Source organism: Malaclemys terrapin, chromosome 7, assembly GCF_027887155.1.
Source record: "Malaclemys terrapin pileata isolate rMalTer1 chromosome 7, rMalTer1.hap1, whole genome shotgun sequence".
In the NCBI taxonomy this organism is placed as follows: Eukaryota; Metazoa; Chordata; order Testudines; family Emydidae; genus Malaclemys; species Malaclemys terrapin.
Genome location: NC_071511.1, coordinates 106995699 through 107013204, shown reverse-complemented (window position 1 = coordinate 107013204; position 17506 = coordinate 106995699). Strand labels below are relative to the sequence as shown.

At 42.8% G+C, this 17506-nt stretch overlaps 1 protein-coding gene across 5 annotated transcripts in view; it reads right to left on the bottom strand.

Annotated features, from left to right (window-relative positions):
* Positions 1-17506, bottom strand: part of CTBP2 (C-terminal binding protein 2) — a 225327-nt gene that overhangs the window by 21322 nt on the left and 186499 nt on the right. For 4 of the 5 annotated variants that reach the window (XM_054034398.1, XM_054034397.1, XM_054034399.1 and 1 more), the window contains 2 exons: positions 11142-11296; positions 9666-9810 (listed from right to left, as the gene is read on the bottom strand). In XM_054034398.1, the coding sequence (XP_053890373.1) occupies positions 9666-9810; positions 11142-11296 (300 nt within the window). Of the gene's footprint in view, positions 1-9665; positions 9811-11141; positions 11297-16756; positions 17053-17506 lie in introns of those variants that run through there. The other variant, XM_054034400.1, reaches the window with a different exon arrangement.

Genomic DNA, 17506 nt, shown 5'->3' with positions numbered 1-17506 from the left:
GGCTTTTGCAAAGCCACCTAAATGGTGATGCTGCCCCACAGCTAATGAGCAGCTTGGAGGCCTTGCTCAAGCTGACACCCTGTAGGCCCCTAAGCCAGAGTCTCAAATTGGGCAGGGGAAGGGGAACGCCTATCTCACCAGCAGGGCCAAGTCCTGTAGGTGTGCTCAGAGCATGATTAAGCCACACCTGTCACACCACAGCAGGAGGACTGGATGCAGGTCTCCGATCGATGGGGGCTGCACAGCTCCCGTACAAAATACAGCTGGGACAAGAGCGAGTGTGGGAGAGCGCGAGCAGAAGAAAGTTTGTTTCAGCTGCCAGGGCATGGGCTACCTAAGCAGCTGACCTGTCTTTGGTGCCTCACTCCAGGAGAGGGTTCGCAGCTGGGACTGCCACATGGAGGGAGGCGCCCAGCAGCCAGCCGCACCAGGTCAGCCGCTTGGGTGCCTAAGCTCTTCTCCTTGCCCCAAGTCCTTCCTCGGGGTTTCACTCCCAGCTAGCTTAGGCGGCTCCCTTGCCAATTCCTTCCTTAGGCGTCTAGCTCTCCCTAGGCACTATATGGGGAGCCTAGCACAAGACTGACCATTCCACCCGGCAGCAGGCTGCCTAGGGTTAAGTACTGCTGTGTTGAGCAGGGCAACGTCTATGTACTTTACCTTTAAGGATTTACGCATTGGTCCTTACCTTGTGAGAAGAATCTATGGGCTATTTGTGCATGTAGGCAGTGCACTGCCGCCGGCCTGCCTGACAGGGACAGATTTAAGAAGTGAGGCCTAATGGACAAATTAACTGAGGGGAAGGGCAATATTAAAGCCCGGTGCGGCACTCAAAGCTTGTCTTCACTGCAGAGTGAACCCTCGTTATAACAAATGTTGTCCTAACTCGAGTCCCATCCACACACACAACCCATTAACTCCAGAGCTGTGGTGCTTTTAACTCATGCTGGCTGGTCCGTTGGGGGGACAGGACAACAGCTCATCAGCTACTAACACAACCACTCCGTGCTGCTAACATAATGGCTGGTTGTAGCGTGCATGTTATTTCACTCTCACTTGAGCTAGGCTAACTCGAGAGGTTACTCCAGTTAACTCTGCAGTTAGGACATAGCCTCAGTGGGGCAACCTGTAGCAGCTGAAGTGACAGGGGGAGGGGGGACACAGCTGTAACGGCCAGAGAGGCAGATGGACGGGGAAGTTCCTCCTCTCCCATACAAGGGAGGGGCAGGCTCTCACCTCCCTCTAAACCTTCCTTCTCCCATCACTTGACAGTCTCAAGTAGCCTGATGCAGAGTGGTAGCTAGCCCGCTCCTGCATGGTGGAGGGGTCATTCCTGGCTACGGATGTAGGAGAAGCAGCAGCAGCCCTGAGCGGGCTCTGGGGCAGTCTGCAGCCTTGTCAGCATGGAGCAGGTGAGGCTGAGGTACAGGGCTTGCAGAGTTCTCACACCGCTAGAACCCCTTTGTTAAGGTAACGGCTGCAGGCCTGGATCAGCTGATCAGGACACCCATTAGAGCCGACACTGCTGAATTAGCCAGCTCAGCAAGACCTACAATTGTGTGCTCAGTCCTGCTCTCAAAGGCCTGGGTGCTCTAAGGCCTAGTCTAGCAGGTGGGGAATTCTGCATTCAACTATTCACAGGAACAAGCAATTGGTACAGCACCCCCTGCAGACATGTTCTTTTACTCTGCCCCCATACTTTCAACATGCTGCATATTTTTGTATTGACAATGCTAAAATGTACCATAGAGTTTGCTGGCGGAGAGGTAAGTCACTGCGGAGAGGAGGGGAAGAGGGGGCTGGGAACGCTCCAACCAGTGGCTCCTACCTTGAGCCTGGCTCAGCTGCTAGTCCCTGCAAGGAGTGACTTGGGTTGGGTCAGACCCACCCCCAACTGCAGGAAGCTCCGCATCTCCCCCCCTCCCCTCCCCCGCTTCCTGCCCCCATTGCCTCTCAGCCACGGTGGGAGGGGTCCCTGTACAGGGAGCTGCTCCCCCGTCCACCAAATCCCCATGCATCCGGACACCCCCCAGTCCCCCACCCCGCTGAGCCTCACCCCCTGCATCCAGAGCCCTGGACCCTCTGCCAAGTCTCACCCCTTACAAGCCCCCCACACTCTAACCCCCACCCCACTGAGCCCCAACCAGCTGCACCCGGACGCCCCTGCTGAGCCCCCTACATCCAGACCCCCCCCGCTACCCCTATCCCCCCCATGCTCCCTGTAGAACCCCAACTACCTTCACCTGCACCCACCCTGCAGAGTCCCACTGTCCCTGCACCTGGAACCCCCCAACAAGCCCGTGGGCATCCAGCTCCCCACCACACCTGGACTCCCCTCTGAGCTGCCCACACCCAGATTGTCCCACACAGAATCTCCTCATCCCACACCTGGATCCGCCCACACTGACCCCTCTACACTTGGGTCCTACCTGGCCTGAGCCTGCCTGCCCTCACCTGGTGCAGAGGAGCAGGGCCCTGGAGGGTTTCTGAGGCAGGCCTGGCCCTTGCGCTGTGTCAGCCTCCACATTTATTTATTGACAAATAAAATTTGCAAGAATTTTAAAAATATTGTGCGCAGAATTTTTGGCACAGATTTCCTCTGGGAGTAATTGTTTGTACTGCAACTCTTGTAATATTGGCCAAAGTAAAGGTCCGATCCAAGCCCACTGAAGTCAATGACAGCCCTTCCCCTGACTTCAGTGAGTTCTGGATCAGGCCCTAAAGCATTTATATGTCTATCGTTCTCAGTGGATGTGTAACTCTAATTAATGCTGAGAGGTGTTACACCCACTGTATAATGTGCATGGTGACGGGGAGATGGAGCTGAGGGAATGGTAGGGTAAGGCCCCATAGGGTGTAATATGAAGTTAAAGTCTTCAAATGTAAATAATTGTACAGCTTTTGTTTATTTTTAAAAGAAAACACCAAGGAGCTGTGCAAACTATAGTCAAACTGTGAGCAACGTGTCAACAGTCCACAGCCAAATGAACATATTTTTGTAGATAAACACTTCAGCCAAGTATCTAATTCAAAATGATTGTTCCAAAGAGCACGCATTTTCTTTAGTTTTACTAAGATTTTGAAGGGATGAATTATGTTAACACCAGCCTATCAACAAACCTGAAAGAGCTGTGTTCATCTGGCAAGGCATAAATATCAGTTTGATTTTATATGCTAATGGTATCCATTAGTGGTAAAACAATTCACGATGCTCCTTGCAACAGCTCACTAACATTTCTGTAACACACAAATTTGGCCAATATTATTATGACCCTTTAACCTAGTTAAGAATGCAACATTATTGTGATGGCGAGCATCACCAGGAGGCTGCCACACATAATCTTCGGGTATCTTTTTTTTTTTTTTTTTTCCGGGTGGGGTGGGGGATAAGAACAAGTTTTGACTCTTAGGAAGACACGATGCACTGTTGCTAGTCTGGGGTTTTGCAAGGCTGTGTGCAGAGGCAGCTTCAGGAGAAAGGGAGCTGTGTGACATGCAGCAGAGTTTGCTCTCTGTCTTGGGCTCTGATTGGAGTCAATACTTGAGGCACAGCAGCTCCCTGGAAACTAGACATTGTTGTTGGGCTGAGATTCCTGGAAGATGGGACTACCCTGCATGCTGTTTGACCACACTTGTCCCAGGACTGATCTATGAGTGTAAATAAAATAAATCACTCATAGAATATACCCAGACAATACTCCACTGACTTCCCTATCCACGCCGATGTGATAGTGGCCAGAAAGACCATCTTAAGGGTAAGGTTTTATTTACACACATACACAAGTCCTGGGGCAAGGGTGGTTAGTAATCTGACAACAGCTCCATGAGTAACAGGAGGACAATGTTAAGACAACATGCAAGAGTCAGGTCTCCAACAGGAGGGTGAGTATGCAGATGTCCCTTGAGGAATCTGGATACCGTTGGCTACAACTGTACTGTCATGACACAGCAATACTGCTGCAACTCAGTGAACTCTGAGAGAATGAAGAGTCAATCCAGAATGTTTCAAGTGCAACACATAATTGAGGATCTTTGGTACTGGAGCTTCAACTGGTCCCAGAGCATGCTGGATAGGCTATATGGAGACCTGTTTCCATATGGAGGAGTAGGTCTTCCTGGCAGATGACTTCATGCTTTGTATGAGGCTATCTTGGACCTCTTGATAACAGTCTCTGTCAGTAGTGCTCAAGGAGCCAACATCCAAGCCATCAGGTGCAACAACTATGGGTCTAGCTGCAATATCTGATTGTGGTTCTGAGATATCATGTCCAGGAAGATTGCTAGAGGGATGCAGGGCTGAATGGACATGTTCAAGAGGTCTGGCAGCCCGAACAGCCTTGTCTAATAGGCAGCTATTAGCATCAGCATGGACGTCTTCCCTCTCATTTTGGATATCACCCTGGGGATCAGGGGAACTGAGGAGAAAGACATATAGGAAACCTGGAGACCACTGTAAGGAGGCCAGGCTCAGATGCCCTCTAGAGCAGAAGTTCAGGCACTTAGTGTTGTCCTCGGTGGCATACCCCGTAGGTGAAATATCAGCTCTGCAATGGACACCTGCAGAGACCACTCGAGGTTGGTTATTGTGTGCCTGCTTAAAAAGTCTGCCAGGTTGTTGCTCACTCCTAGAAGATGAAGAGCCAATGGGATTACCCCATGGTGATGACGCCAGGTCTAATGGCTTCCTAGCAGAGAGGGGATGACCCAACACCTCCACACTTGTTGATGTAGTGCATCTGCACCATAGGGTCCCAGAGAACAGATAGGAATGCCATGCAGGCTGACTGGATGTCCCTGAACTCCAGGACATTCAGATCATCCTGGGACCTGGTCAAGAAAAGAACACGCTTTCATATGTTCTCTAGGTTCAGCCATTAAGTGGGCTCTTGTAGAACCTGGGCGGGAACGTGACTCTCTTGTTCACGTGATGCTTGGATGGAGATCACAATTGTAAGAGCCACAGATGAAATCTTGCAAGCAGCATTCAGTATATGCACAATGACAGGTGACCCAACAGCCCCAGACGTGTACACACCATTGCTGCCAGGTTCGACTGGAAGTCCCTTGTCATTGACTGAACAGACAGGCACGTGTCCCCCTAGCAGGTGAGCTCTCACCAACCGAGAGTTGATCATGGCTCCTATGAACTCTATTGTCTGCGATGCTGTTAGACTCTTTTTCATAGTTCACAAGGAGTCCTAATTGGAGAACAGGTAGAGGATTCCAGGGCTGCTGCAGTTTCCTGCTTGGACTTTGCTCCTGATCAGCCTGTCATCTAGGCACGGATAGATGTGGAGTCCCTTCCTCCTTTGGTGTGCTGCCCCAACCCCCAGACATTTGTGGATATTCTTGGTGTTGTGGGGAGAACGAAGGGCAGTACTCTGTATTGTTAATTGTTGGGCCCCACTGTGAATCTAAGGTTCTTCCTGCAAGTCAAGAGCTATAAGCCAATTTTCAGTTTGGAGAGATGGAATGATGCAGGCAAGAGTTATTCTGAATCTGAGGCCGGTACCTGTATTTGTTGAGTCTTCTCAGGTCTAGGATAGGATGAAAACCCCTTTCTTCTTTGCAGTAAGGGAACAAAAGCTGTGCTATCAAGATCTAAATATTACATTAAACAGGAGGAATTTCAGCACAGACATTAGAGACTTTAAACTGTAATATTTGCCTACTGCCTGTTTATTCAGTTGCAGCAGCAGCAGCAGCAGCAGGGGAATGCAGGACAGAAGTAAAGTGCATGCACAGCACTTTTAACAACCCCTCATTAAGGATAACGCAGTTAGACGTGTCCCGGTGTTGCTTGCATTCAGTGTGTGCATGACTGATTTCAGAAAAGTTTCACCACCCCATCTAGTGTGGATGTTGCTGAAGAAGACCATTTAAAAAATTTTCAAAGGTGAAATTTTAATTCATCACAATCCAATCAGTTATGGCAAGGGGCTTGAGAGACATTTTTATAGAATAATTTCCTGACATTAGGAGTTAAAAAAAAAAAGAAAAAGAAAAGGTGAAAAGTAGGGAAAATGTCTCCATAAAAATGCCCTATGTCTTTGTGACACAGGGCCAGAGAAGGTTACACAACTAGCAGGATAATTGACTCAGATTCAACCTATAGAGACATATTAATAGATAATGATTTGTGTTTTTTGTGTGTTTACATATATATTGTTAGAGGTTGACAATGTAACCAAACGGTTCCTATCGCTGTATTCTGTTAATTCAAAGATCAAAAAGAGACATTAACATTTAAATGAACTGAATGTAGTAATATCACGGTCTTCATTTCTCTTTGAAGTATGTAGTAAACTACCTGTAAATGGCAAGAGATGAGCAGTTGCCTTATTGTTAATCCCTGTAGCTAGTTACCAACGATGCTTAGGAAATAGGAGGTTACTTCAAAGTCACTATTCTTCACCTAAGGAATGCCTGCTGTCAAGAGGCTATTGGATAGCTTGCTTGAGAACTATAAAAATAACTCTTGGGCCCTGATCCTGTTATCTCAGATCTGCTTAAGCTTCATCAGGGGAAGTTTGAGTTGCAAGACAAAGGTCCCCAGCTCTAGTCTGGGTCACCCTAATATTGGACATTGGGCTGTGACCTATGGAACTAATTCTGAAAGAACTTTTGCAACTCTAAAGTTCATCTCTACTACGAAACTGATCTAAGAATTTTAGTCAAGTCTGTATGTATAATGATCTTTTAACCTATGCTCTCTCTCTCCTTTTTTAATAAATCTTATTTTAGTTAATAGGTATTAAAGATGTATTTGGGTAAGATCTGCAATATTCATTAACCTGGTGGGTAATGTGTCTGATCCTTTGGGATTGGTAGAATTTTTTATATGATGAACAAGATTTTCAGTAATCCTCATCATATTTGACTTGGCTGTCTGGGTGAGAGCTCAAGGCTGGGTTGCTTTAAGGGAACTGTGTTTCTGATTTCTGGGTACCCAATAAGGTATTGTAGAAGTTATTTTGTTGCTGGCTTGGTGAATCTAAGTATTAGAATAACCACCAGTTTGGGAGATTGTCTGCTCAATTAGGGCAAACTGCAAAGAATGGGACAATCTCAGTGTGCCCCATCTTGGGATTCTGGTCAGTCTATAATTATAACACAAATTAGGCCATTAGGTATGTGATGAAGACTATCTTGGTTTGCCAAATCAGTGCCATCCTGGATAATTCTAATTAAAATCTAACAGGAATATTGTGAACAGTTATTGCTAATGTATCTGAAAGGGAGGCGAGAATGACATTTATAGCCACGATTATCTACTTTGGATTATATTCTTTCCTCAAAAACTTCTTGATATGGAGTACATGATTAGCGTGTGGTGTCAAGGCTGGTTGGCATGATTGTTAATATTTCTACACAAGTGGATCCAGAGTGATTTCTTCTTCGGAGCATAGGGCATCATGAAAACATCTATACGCGACTCTGAAGTTTCAGAAGTTAACTACGTAAGATCTACAAACTGCAGAGGAACTATCATGTATCTGTTTAATCACAGATATCTATCCCTGTCACAAGAGTAGACACTGGCAAGGAGACGTTAGCAGCTGTAGCTTTGGTTTATAACTAATAGCAATGAATAATAAATGGTTTGACCATTATAGAAGCACTTTTCCTTAGGGATATTTGCTCTGTTCCAATCTGTCAGAACTGCTGCACATCTGTTATGCAAAAGTATACAAAGTTTTGTGTCAAAGCACTGCCTAGATTCATGGGTGAATGCTGCCTTTGCTTTTATATAGGTACAGTGCATCTCTATGGGGACATGAAAAAGTAAAGTAAGTTTCTCAGTAGATCTGTGAGAACATTTTTAAATGTCATTTTCCTGGTCCCATAAAGCTTTTGTTAATGTCAAAAAAGAACGGATATGAAAAACCTGTGATCAGACAGTAAAAACAGAATTGTTATCCACACCTAGGCAACAGACAGGAACAAGTGGTGCAGAAAAAAATAAATCTTTTCAAACATATAGCCACTGACGTTATTTTACAAATCCCAGAAACTGCTACAAAGCAGGTGTGAGACTGCAGGGATTGCAGCCATCCTAAAGTAAAACAAAAGCAGCTCCGTCACAACAGGGCTCATCCTATTAGCCTGTACAACCCTGTTGTTGTTATTAATTTCTGCTTCTCATAATCATCAGGAAGAGCGAAGAGGCTGTGGAGAGGCAGCTCTGAACTTTCTGTAGCACAGGGTGTTCATCTGGAATGCTGTTAGGTAACACAGGGATTCTGTTTCAATTCCACCATTTAAAATGAATTAACTATTTGGTGTAAAGGTTGAATTTCATTGCTCTTACGGTAATTATTCCAAGTAGGAGATAGCTGAGTAGGAGAGAGTATGCGTTAAATGAGCCTGAATGTCTGAAATCAGAATTGAGCCACTTGTGTTCAGATGATGGATACTGCATGACTCGTCACTATGTTTAGCCACCTGTCATGTATCGGCTATACAGAGTTAAAGATCTCTTCTTAGTTTTTAAAAAAATTTCGTTCTAGATAGTGGTGCCAATTACACTTTTGGCTACATTTGTAGAGAGAAATTACATCTTCCACTTCATACCCCATCATTTGGCCACCCAATTTGCAATGTTTAAAAGGGACGATTATGCAGCAGTGTTTGTAAGAGTAAGAGTTACAAATACAGAAGAATCTGTCACACTAAGAAGAGACTGCTCCTCTAGCTGAAAAATACTTCATGATGCTAGGATTTGCTTTTTTAGGAATGACTATTGGAAACTATCAAAGGGGTAGCCGTGTTAGACTGGATCTGTAAAAGCAGCAAAGAGTCCTGTGGCACCTTATAGACTAACAGAAGTATAGGAGCATGAGCTTTCGTGGGTGAATACATCCGACGAAGTGGGTATTCACCCACGAAAGCTCATGCTCCAATACATCTGTTAGTCTATAAGGTGCCACAGGACTCTGCTATTTGAAACTATTTTACCTGAATTATCTAAGGGTCTAAATGTCTGTTGTTCTTATTTTCCTGAGAGAAAATCTTTAATACAAGCAATCTTGAGCAATGCTGTCATGGTACTTCTTGATGGATTGCATTCTTTGGACTAAATTATCAAAAGGGGTCTCAGCACATGCAATTTAGCTCACCCAGTTATTTGTATGTGCAAATCCCCAGAGTTCCGCAAGCAATCTGCATTTGCATGCAACTTGGGCAGACCCATAACTATTCAACTGGTGATTGCAAAAAAAAGTGCCTGCAACTGTAGATGGTAGTTTCTGACTATTTGATTATGCAGATACAAATTAAACATGATGGAGAAATAAATACTAACAAGAATAAGAAAAACACCCCACAGAACTAATAAAATCAATCTAAAACATACATCAATCTCATTTTTTTGTGCTGTGGGTGGATATATATATATATTTCTAACTGGGGCAAGTTTAAAAAAGCAGTTTCTAAAATTGCAATTGTCCACGCTTTTGTGTATTTCGCAGTCATGTTCTTTTGCATGCAACATCTTAAAACACACAAAACTGCACCCACAATTTTAGGGGCTGAGTCAAAACCCACTTGAAAACTTGGTCTGACATGCCACGTTGATCAAATGCAGGTAAGAAACAATGTCACCTGTGTTGATTTAAAGAGAAACAAACAAATGGCAGAGGGGCCATTGGCACAGAATGGACACATACCGAGCTCCCCTGCAGCTTTGATATCGATGTTGTCATAGCCACTGCCTATTCGAACGATGACCCTTAAGGCCTTGAACTTCTCTAGATCTTCTCGGGTGAGGGTGATAGTGTGGTACATCATTGCCCCAACGGCTTCATTTAATACCTGAAACAGAACAAAAAGATGTCCGAAAATCCTAGTCATTTAGGTGGGGAAGAACTGGGAACAACTGTTACAGTAGTGTACAATGGAAACAATGGGCCTGACCCTCCTGAGCTTGTGGTGCTGTACACCCTTGACTGTGGCAGGAGTTAACAGGAGTTGAGGGCACACTCTAAGGTAAGGTCCAGTATTTGTGAGATGCTTCATCCTTAGAGGAGACGCTGCACTAGAGCTCTATAGGCAATTAATGCCACATTGACTTGGAGGAGATCTTATACACTGGAACAAGCTTAGGAAAAAGTCCAGTTATACAATAAGAAATGTAACTGGTGAGCATTTCTATGTGCTCCCCTTGGTATTATACAAGTATTTATTACACTAGAGGGTCGCACACTGTTACTTATGTAGGCTGAGCTCACTGCACACATCAGAAGGTCTTTGCATTCCTTCTTTCTCCCCCACAAGCTCCCTGTGTGCCACCCTCCTTACCCCTCTATTTCAGGGGCTCCCTGAAATTCCCCCACCCCTCAGTCAGAGCTCTGTGAGTCCCCAATTCTCCCATTCTGGGGTCCCTCAATTCTCCCATACTGAGATCATCCATTTCCTCCCATGCCAGAGGCTGGGTGTGTGTCCTCCTTCCCCCCTCGCCATTATTTTTTTTCTTTCTGTCTGGGGAGGTAAATCATTCCAGCTGTCAACATTTTAAACTCTATTGGGAGGATGGGCCAAGCTGAGATGGGGGATGCTGTTAGGTTGCAAGGTATTAATGCTGCCAATAACCAGTTCTTTGATACAAGTATAGACTTGGTTGAAGCTGATGTGTGTGCTAACCAGATTCCAGGAGCGACATGGGTCCCCCATTTCCCTCTTCCAGTTGACTGATTTTCTCCAAAATCAACAGAGTTCTGCCCACTGACACCTAGAATTTTCCCTGAAATTTTGGAATTGATTGGGTGGAACATTCAAAAGTTTACATCCAAACAGACAGACCGATGCCACTGAGTTGAGCATCGTAGGACCCCACACTAAATGTGAGAGTTGTCTGAAAAACTTCGAAATTAGAAATGTTGAGGGCATTTTTTTAATTAAAATTTTGATGCAAAAAAGCCAAACAAAAAACAAAACAAAAACCCTCCTGAAATATCCATGAAAATTACATCCTGATTTCCAGCCAGTTCTACTGAGTAGTAAGCCACAGATATTTTTAGAAGTATGGTCAGTTCATCACACTAAAATGCAGCACCCATACAGGAAAATAAATACGCTGTTAAAGAGGACAAGCATCTTTTTCCCCTTCAAAAACATCTCAATGAAGTTACAGAAGTTAAATTTACCTTCTCGTGAATCTCCTGAGTTGATTGTGCATCACAGAATGCAACAGTAGCCAAGTCTTTCAAAATTGGCATCTCCACTGTACAGTCCCTTCCATCTAACAAAGCCACCAAAGGACGAGGATGCATAGGGCCATTCATTATTTGTGGGCGAATACCTGCAATCAAAAGGAGTTTTACTGTTAGATCAGCAGGACATAAACACTTCTCAGTCTATAGTTGCTCCTGTTTGGGTATTATTTGAACTTGGTTTCAGTGTCAAGTGGGAAGTGGCTGCATACAACACAAGTTTATTGTATTTGAAGCTTTAGGAAGTAGTTTGGCTGGACGAGCAGGATGCTGGGAGACTCAGCATAGGTATCAGTTGATTATTGATACATTCTCTATTAGGGAAATACATCGGTGCCCCACCCTGATCTACCATGCATTTTCCAACTCCAACTACTATTACGATAGGGCTCCTCACTTTGATCTCACACTTTTTTTTTTTTTTTTTTTTTACTGGTGCCACTCCATTAACTCCAGTGCAGTTATTCCTGATCAACACAGGTGTAAGTGAAAGCAGAATATGGCCCTAGAATTAGGTTTTGCTAGGATATCCTTATATTTCAAGTACTATATATGTCAACAAATAAGACAGACTCCCCAGTTTTGTTTTCTTGAGTGTGTGCAAACTAATTTGTTCAACACTGAAATCCCAGCCCCACTGAAGCCCTGACTTCAATGGGGTCAGAATTTCACTCTATATGTTTGTATAGGCCTTTAAAATTGCAGTTTTTGAGGAAAGACTCTAGCATTCCTCTACCTCAGAAAATAGACTCTGGACAACAATCATTCCATAAACAAACAGGTGTTTACCCCAAAAGGAAAAGGAAGGGAAGAGCCAACCAAGAGACATAGATCAAACAGTTCTTGAATAGGAATCTCTTTTGTTGTACAAATGTGTATCATTAGGGTTGAGTGGGGGACATGCCCTACACACACATCTTAGTTCATGAAATCAGTAGCAATATTATAAGTCAGAGTAACTGTTTCTCTTCTGTCTCTGCACCACACATTGCAAACTGGCGTTTGGAGCAGGTGAGAGGAATCTGTGTGCACATATGGGGACTATACCTTAAACTCCCCTACGCCAGCTGCTGTGGGAAATCTTCAGGATTCCTTCTTGAGCATGTGCAACCAGAGCTGGGAGTGACAGCAGCCAGGAAACAGCTCAGAGGGTTTTTGTTATTCTTACATGGATCCACTTACAAGAATTTTTCCCACACGTTTATTTTGCACTCAAGATGTAACTGTGTGTCTGTTAAACTGAGCTGCCTTTTCTACAACTACATGTTCTCAGCCTCTTCTCTTTTTAAGCTGAGGTTAACCAACAAGCGATTGTGGCAAATGGGGACCCAGGAACCAGGACTCCTGTGTGCTATACCTAGCTCTGCCAATGACTCACTGTTTCATTTTTGGATAAGTCCCTTAAAAGATACTAAGCCTCAGTTTATCCGTATGTAGAATGGTGATATAATTAGGGTTCTGTGACAGTGTTTAATTTGTTGTTGTTTTTTTCACAAAATGTTGCAAAAATATTTTCACAGTATAATTCCAGGCAATTTCACAGTCCAGTAAAGCCCGTCTCCTTCAAACATGTGTGCCTTTACGCATAAGAGTAGTCTCAGTATGCATGTGCTTAAGTGCCCTAAATTAATTTTGTGTGATAGCTTTGTAAAATGGAGGACTGGCACCAAAACATGCGAGCTTTCATGGCTTTTAAGAAAGAGAAACCCCCCCCCTCCCCACGTACACTGCAATGACATTTCAAAAACGGAGGTTTTTACTGGGAAATTTTGAATTTTGTTAAAAAGAATCATTCAGAAATGGTCCCATTTCCAATGGTATACAATGCTAAGCCCTCAAACATTGAGATTTTCCAAATTTCATTGTGAATATTTCATAGAGGCCTGGGTATCCTATTTACCTATGTCACAGGGGTCTGAGGTTTAACACTTGTAAAGTGCTTGGAAATCACTGGATGAAATAGTAACTTTTTTTTTAAATAAATCAGTATCTGGGGAGCATAGTACTTTGGATCTCTGACCTATGGCATTAAGTGTTCTGGGTTCAAATTTTCAAAGATGGCAGCTAATTCTGGGTATTTAACTTAAGCAACCTTAGGCCTGATTTTCAGAAGTTGTAAATACCCATCGCTCCTGTTAACCTTGATTTGAGTTGTGGATGTTCAGCCCTTCTGAAATTGCAGGCCCAATGTGTTCTAATTTTGACCCTCAAAAATATAAGAGGCCATTTTTTAAAATGCTGGCCATAAGAGATGCCTGTCTGATAGAGGAACCAGGCAGAATCTTTTTTGATTTTCTTTTTCTGTCTAGGTTAAGAACACATCTGTTCTACCTAGTTACTCTACTATATTATTCAGGTGGTGATGGAAATAATGACGGTCTTCAGTACATCTAGATCTGATAGTCATCTCCCTGCTACATTAAGTTCCAAACATATCAATTTACTAGTTATTACAGTAATCGTTTATGATGATTATTTGGACAAGCGCTGGGTTATTTTATCGTGGAGAAGTCAATGGAGTTATTTTAACTGTGAAAAATCAAATTACATTTCCCATTCCTTTCTAAAGTGGAGACCTGTGACTAGTTAAGGAGGGTCACAGGGGAAGTCATAAATACCTAAACAAAGAGCATTACAGAACAAATGCTATAGTCTGTGACTCTACAGCTATTCAAAAAGCAGATAAAAAAAGAACCCAGAAAAGGGGGGATCGTTTGCTGAATGAAACTAAGATCTCTCACTTGCAGCACTGGCTTCCTGGATAATGGTCAACATGGCAATATCCTGCTGTGGAAAAGGCCAAAAGTGGTGTCAGTGTAACCCTGATGCCAAAAAATGACAACCAGGGAAGGAAACTAATGAGAACACCACCACGCTGATTTAAAAAAAAAATGAAAAAATTAAACATGCATTGTTATCCAGATTTCAGTCAGGTGAACAACATTAGCAAGATCTACATCAAATAATATGTGAAAGACAGACTGAAACACAATGAGCCAAAATCATGCTTTGCAGAACTCCACTGAAGCCAACTCACTTACCCCAGGGAGGAATCTGCACTGGTATGTATTGAATACTGATTAAAAACTTGTTATACTTGTTTGGGGGAAGGGGGGGAGAAATAAACCCTGGGCATAGGCAAATTTAGCAGAAATATGTTTAATGGTTCTCAGATATTGTTTTATTGACTGGGATTTAAAAAAATAAAACCCAAAACAAACAGAAGTTCTGATGAAATATTTTCAAAATGTAACATGAACGTTTTTCTAAACAGGTTGCCTTTTTTCTATTGAGATTTCCTTTTGCACTTACTGGAAGTAATACATCATGCTTGCAGTATTTTATCCAGATGGAAGTGCAACTGTGTCACTTTGGATGGTACAGAGCTGAGATGATTTGGATGAGTGAAAGAAGCTTGCCATAAGCAGATAAGAATAAAACATGTATCAATCTCAAATGCTTACCATCCATAAGTGAAGCATTATTCTTCAGCGAGGTTCATCACTTTTCCTATTTAATAAGCAACTTAATCACAACACTGATTAACTGTTACTAAGGTGTAACCAAGCCTAGACCATCACATAATGACAGCCTCATATTGTTATGGCAAAGAAAGGATATGCTACACAGGCAAATGGCACAGTGTAAATAGTTACATCACCACCTGGACAATGGCTTTAGTAGTCACTGAGATTTACACCATGTGCTGGCCAATGTGTTTCTCAGCCAAACATAATCAGAGCTTGCTGCCTATGCAGGGTAAGAACTATTTACAAACAGTGATGTAGACAAGACGAGGTTGGGTAATTATTTTCTCAAATAACGTAACAAGTAAAACAAAACCAATGGCTATCTGAAACTTGGACACTTAAACTGAAACGCTTCCCAACCAACTGTTTTATCATCCTATCATTACGTAAGTGACTTTGTAGGTCACAAGAATTATTATTTTTTGGAAACATGACATCTGTGTCTTTTCTTGGGATTACGGATGTAATTGTGTGTGATGACATAGGCTCCTTAGACATGTCAAGCTAGTCTACAGACAAAAATACACTTGCCCAGGATGAATGTGAGCTGGAGATTGTGCTAAATATTTAGAAGAATGGCTCTCATTTTCTCTTACTACAATGAAGTAATTGACTTCAATTTGACAGGGAAAGAAAGTTTTGAAGCAGATCAATATGAGATGAAGTGCATAATGTACAGTAATTACATTTTAATAAAAACCATTGACAGGTTTGCAAGTTAAATCATACAGAGCAATATATTTTCCTTGGCTGGTTCATTTTTTGTATCTATCTAGTTGTAGCTCTATGACTCTGTATATAAACTTTACAGATCTGTTATGCATATATTTTATACACAAACTCAAACCAAACTGCTGGGACACAGGAAAATCAAATTTATGGACTCAAACGTCATATAATTTTTCTCCTTCTTTTAACTTATGCAACACATTTGACACATATGACTGCTTCATTAAGAATCTGATAAGCAAAAAAAAAAAATCAGAAAGTAATTAAAAAATTCCCCCACTAAAAATTCCCATTCAGGGTTTAAATCATGGGCCTTAAACCTTTAATTCTGCAGCACATTCCTCTAGCACGTAAGTGTTGGGAACACGGGGAATGGAAACGCAGCATATAAAATAATATAAAGCACAGAGCTAATCTATGAAGAGTTATTAAGCACATAAAACAAGGAGTTATCCCCACTGTAAAAAACGCACAGTTCTGTCTCAATTCATGGGCACGTAGCTACAAATAAGAGGGAGCCACAAACAGAGATGGAGAACATGCAATGTCTCTTTTTCTAGTGAGATTAGCGCTCTTTATCATCAAGGAAATATATTATAAAAATATACCGGGATGTATAACATTAAAAAGCTTTCCACTCCTTTGAAGTTTTTTGATTTGAAGATAAATCATAATAAAGCTTGCAAAGTTGACCCAAGCACTGTTCATTATATATATTTTGGGGCATTCCCTGCTATCTCTGGACTTCTTCCAGCATTTCAGTGGACAGCTTTTTAAGGAAGGGAGGAGAAAGAAAAAAACCCTTTCCCTGTAACACTGAGAACTCAAACTCCACCCCGATTCACAAGCAGCACAGCTTGTTGCACCCAGCTCAGTGTATAAAGTGCTTTTGTTTCATTTTTAATACACAAAGCCTGCTTGTCTTCTTTTGCAGCTCCTCCCCTTTGCCACCCACTTGTATCCGATTCCAGTGGCACCCCTGCCAAGAGAATTAGGGAGTGCTCCCTGCTAAATGGCAGTCTTTGTGTGACCGCAAGTCGGCTGGTACTATCTCACAGAAACAAAAGCAGAAGCCATTTGCCTAATACTTATTAATCTCAGTTGCCTACGCCACGCAGCTATTAAAAAAAAAAAGCTTTAAACATGTTCACTTGCACTATATAAAAGTGTATCAAGAAGCAAGCCCGACAATCTATTGAATTACACATTCACAACAAAGTAGCTACAGTTTTACAGTCAACTACACACTTTATTAAACAAACAGAAAAGAAACAGGAAATTTCCCCTTGCCTGGAAAATGTTGCCTCCACATTCTTCTTCTTATTAAAAACCGCACATGGTAGCAGCGGAGGGAGGGAGGGAGGGAGAAGAGGGGGGAAAAGAAACCCCACACAGGATAAAATACTACCACTTTCAGTGCGCTGACTCTCCTCTCGTCTACGAAGGAGTATCTTCAAACAAGCAATCCCACAGCCCACAGCTGCAACATCTCAAGACAAATGTCTCTTTGAACACGGAGGGAAAGAAAAGGCTTTTGTCCTGAGCTACAGAATAATAGTCTGAAATTGCTAGAGGAGTTACAGTCACCTCTGTGCAGCTCCCAACTCTTTAGAGCACTCCCTCCAGACTTTGCCGAAGCTTTTAACTAATCATAGTTCTTTCCCAGCCCTTGAATAAAATCATGTGAGTGCCAGCCAAAAAATCTTATGCTGTGCACACTATAGGGCTTGTATATGTTGGGTTTTTTTCCCCCTCTCATTGACTTGCACATACGTCTCTTTTCTTGGTTGTCTTGAATGGATTTAATCTGTGCCATGCTGCAGTTTTTCATTACTTAAAGAAGTCAAACATGCTTCTCTATGTACAGTATATGGAACAAGTCTCCATGTTCAAACCGATAGCTTGCAACAACAACAATCCAAGGGATCAACAGCAGTAGGGTTTGGAGATCTGATTTAGATAAATACCCAAAGTTAAGGGGTCACATTTATTCTTGGTGTGTAAGTCAACTGGTTTTCAATGGGCTCATACCAGAGATGA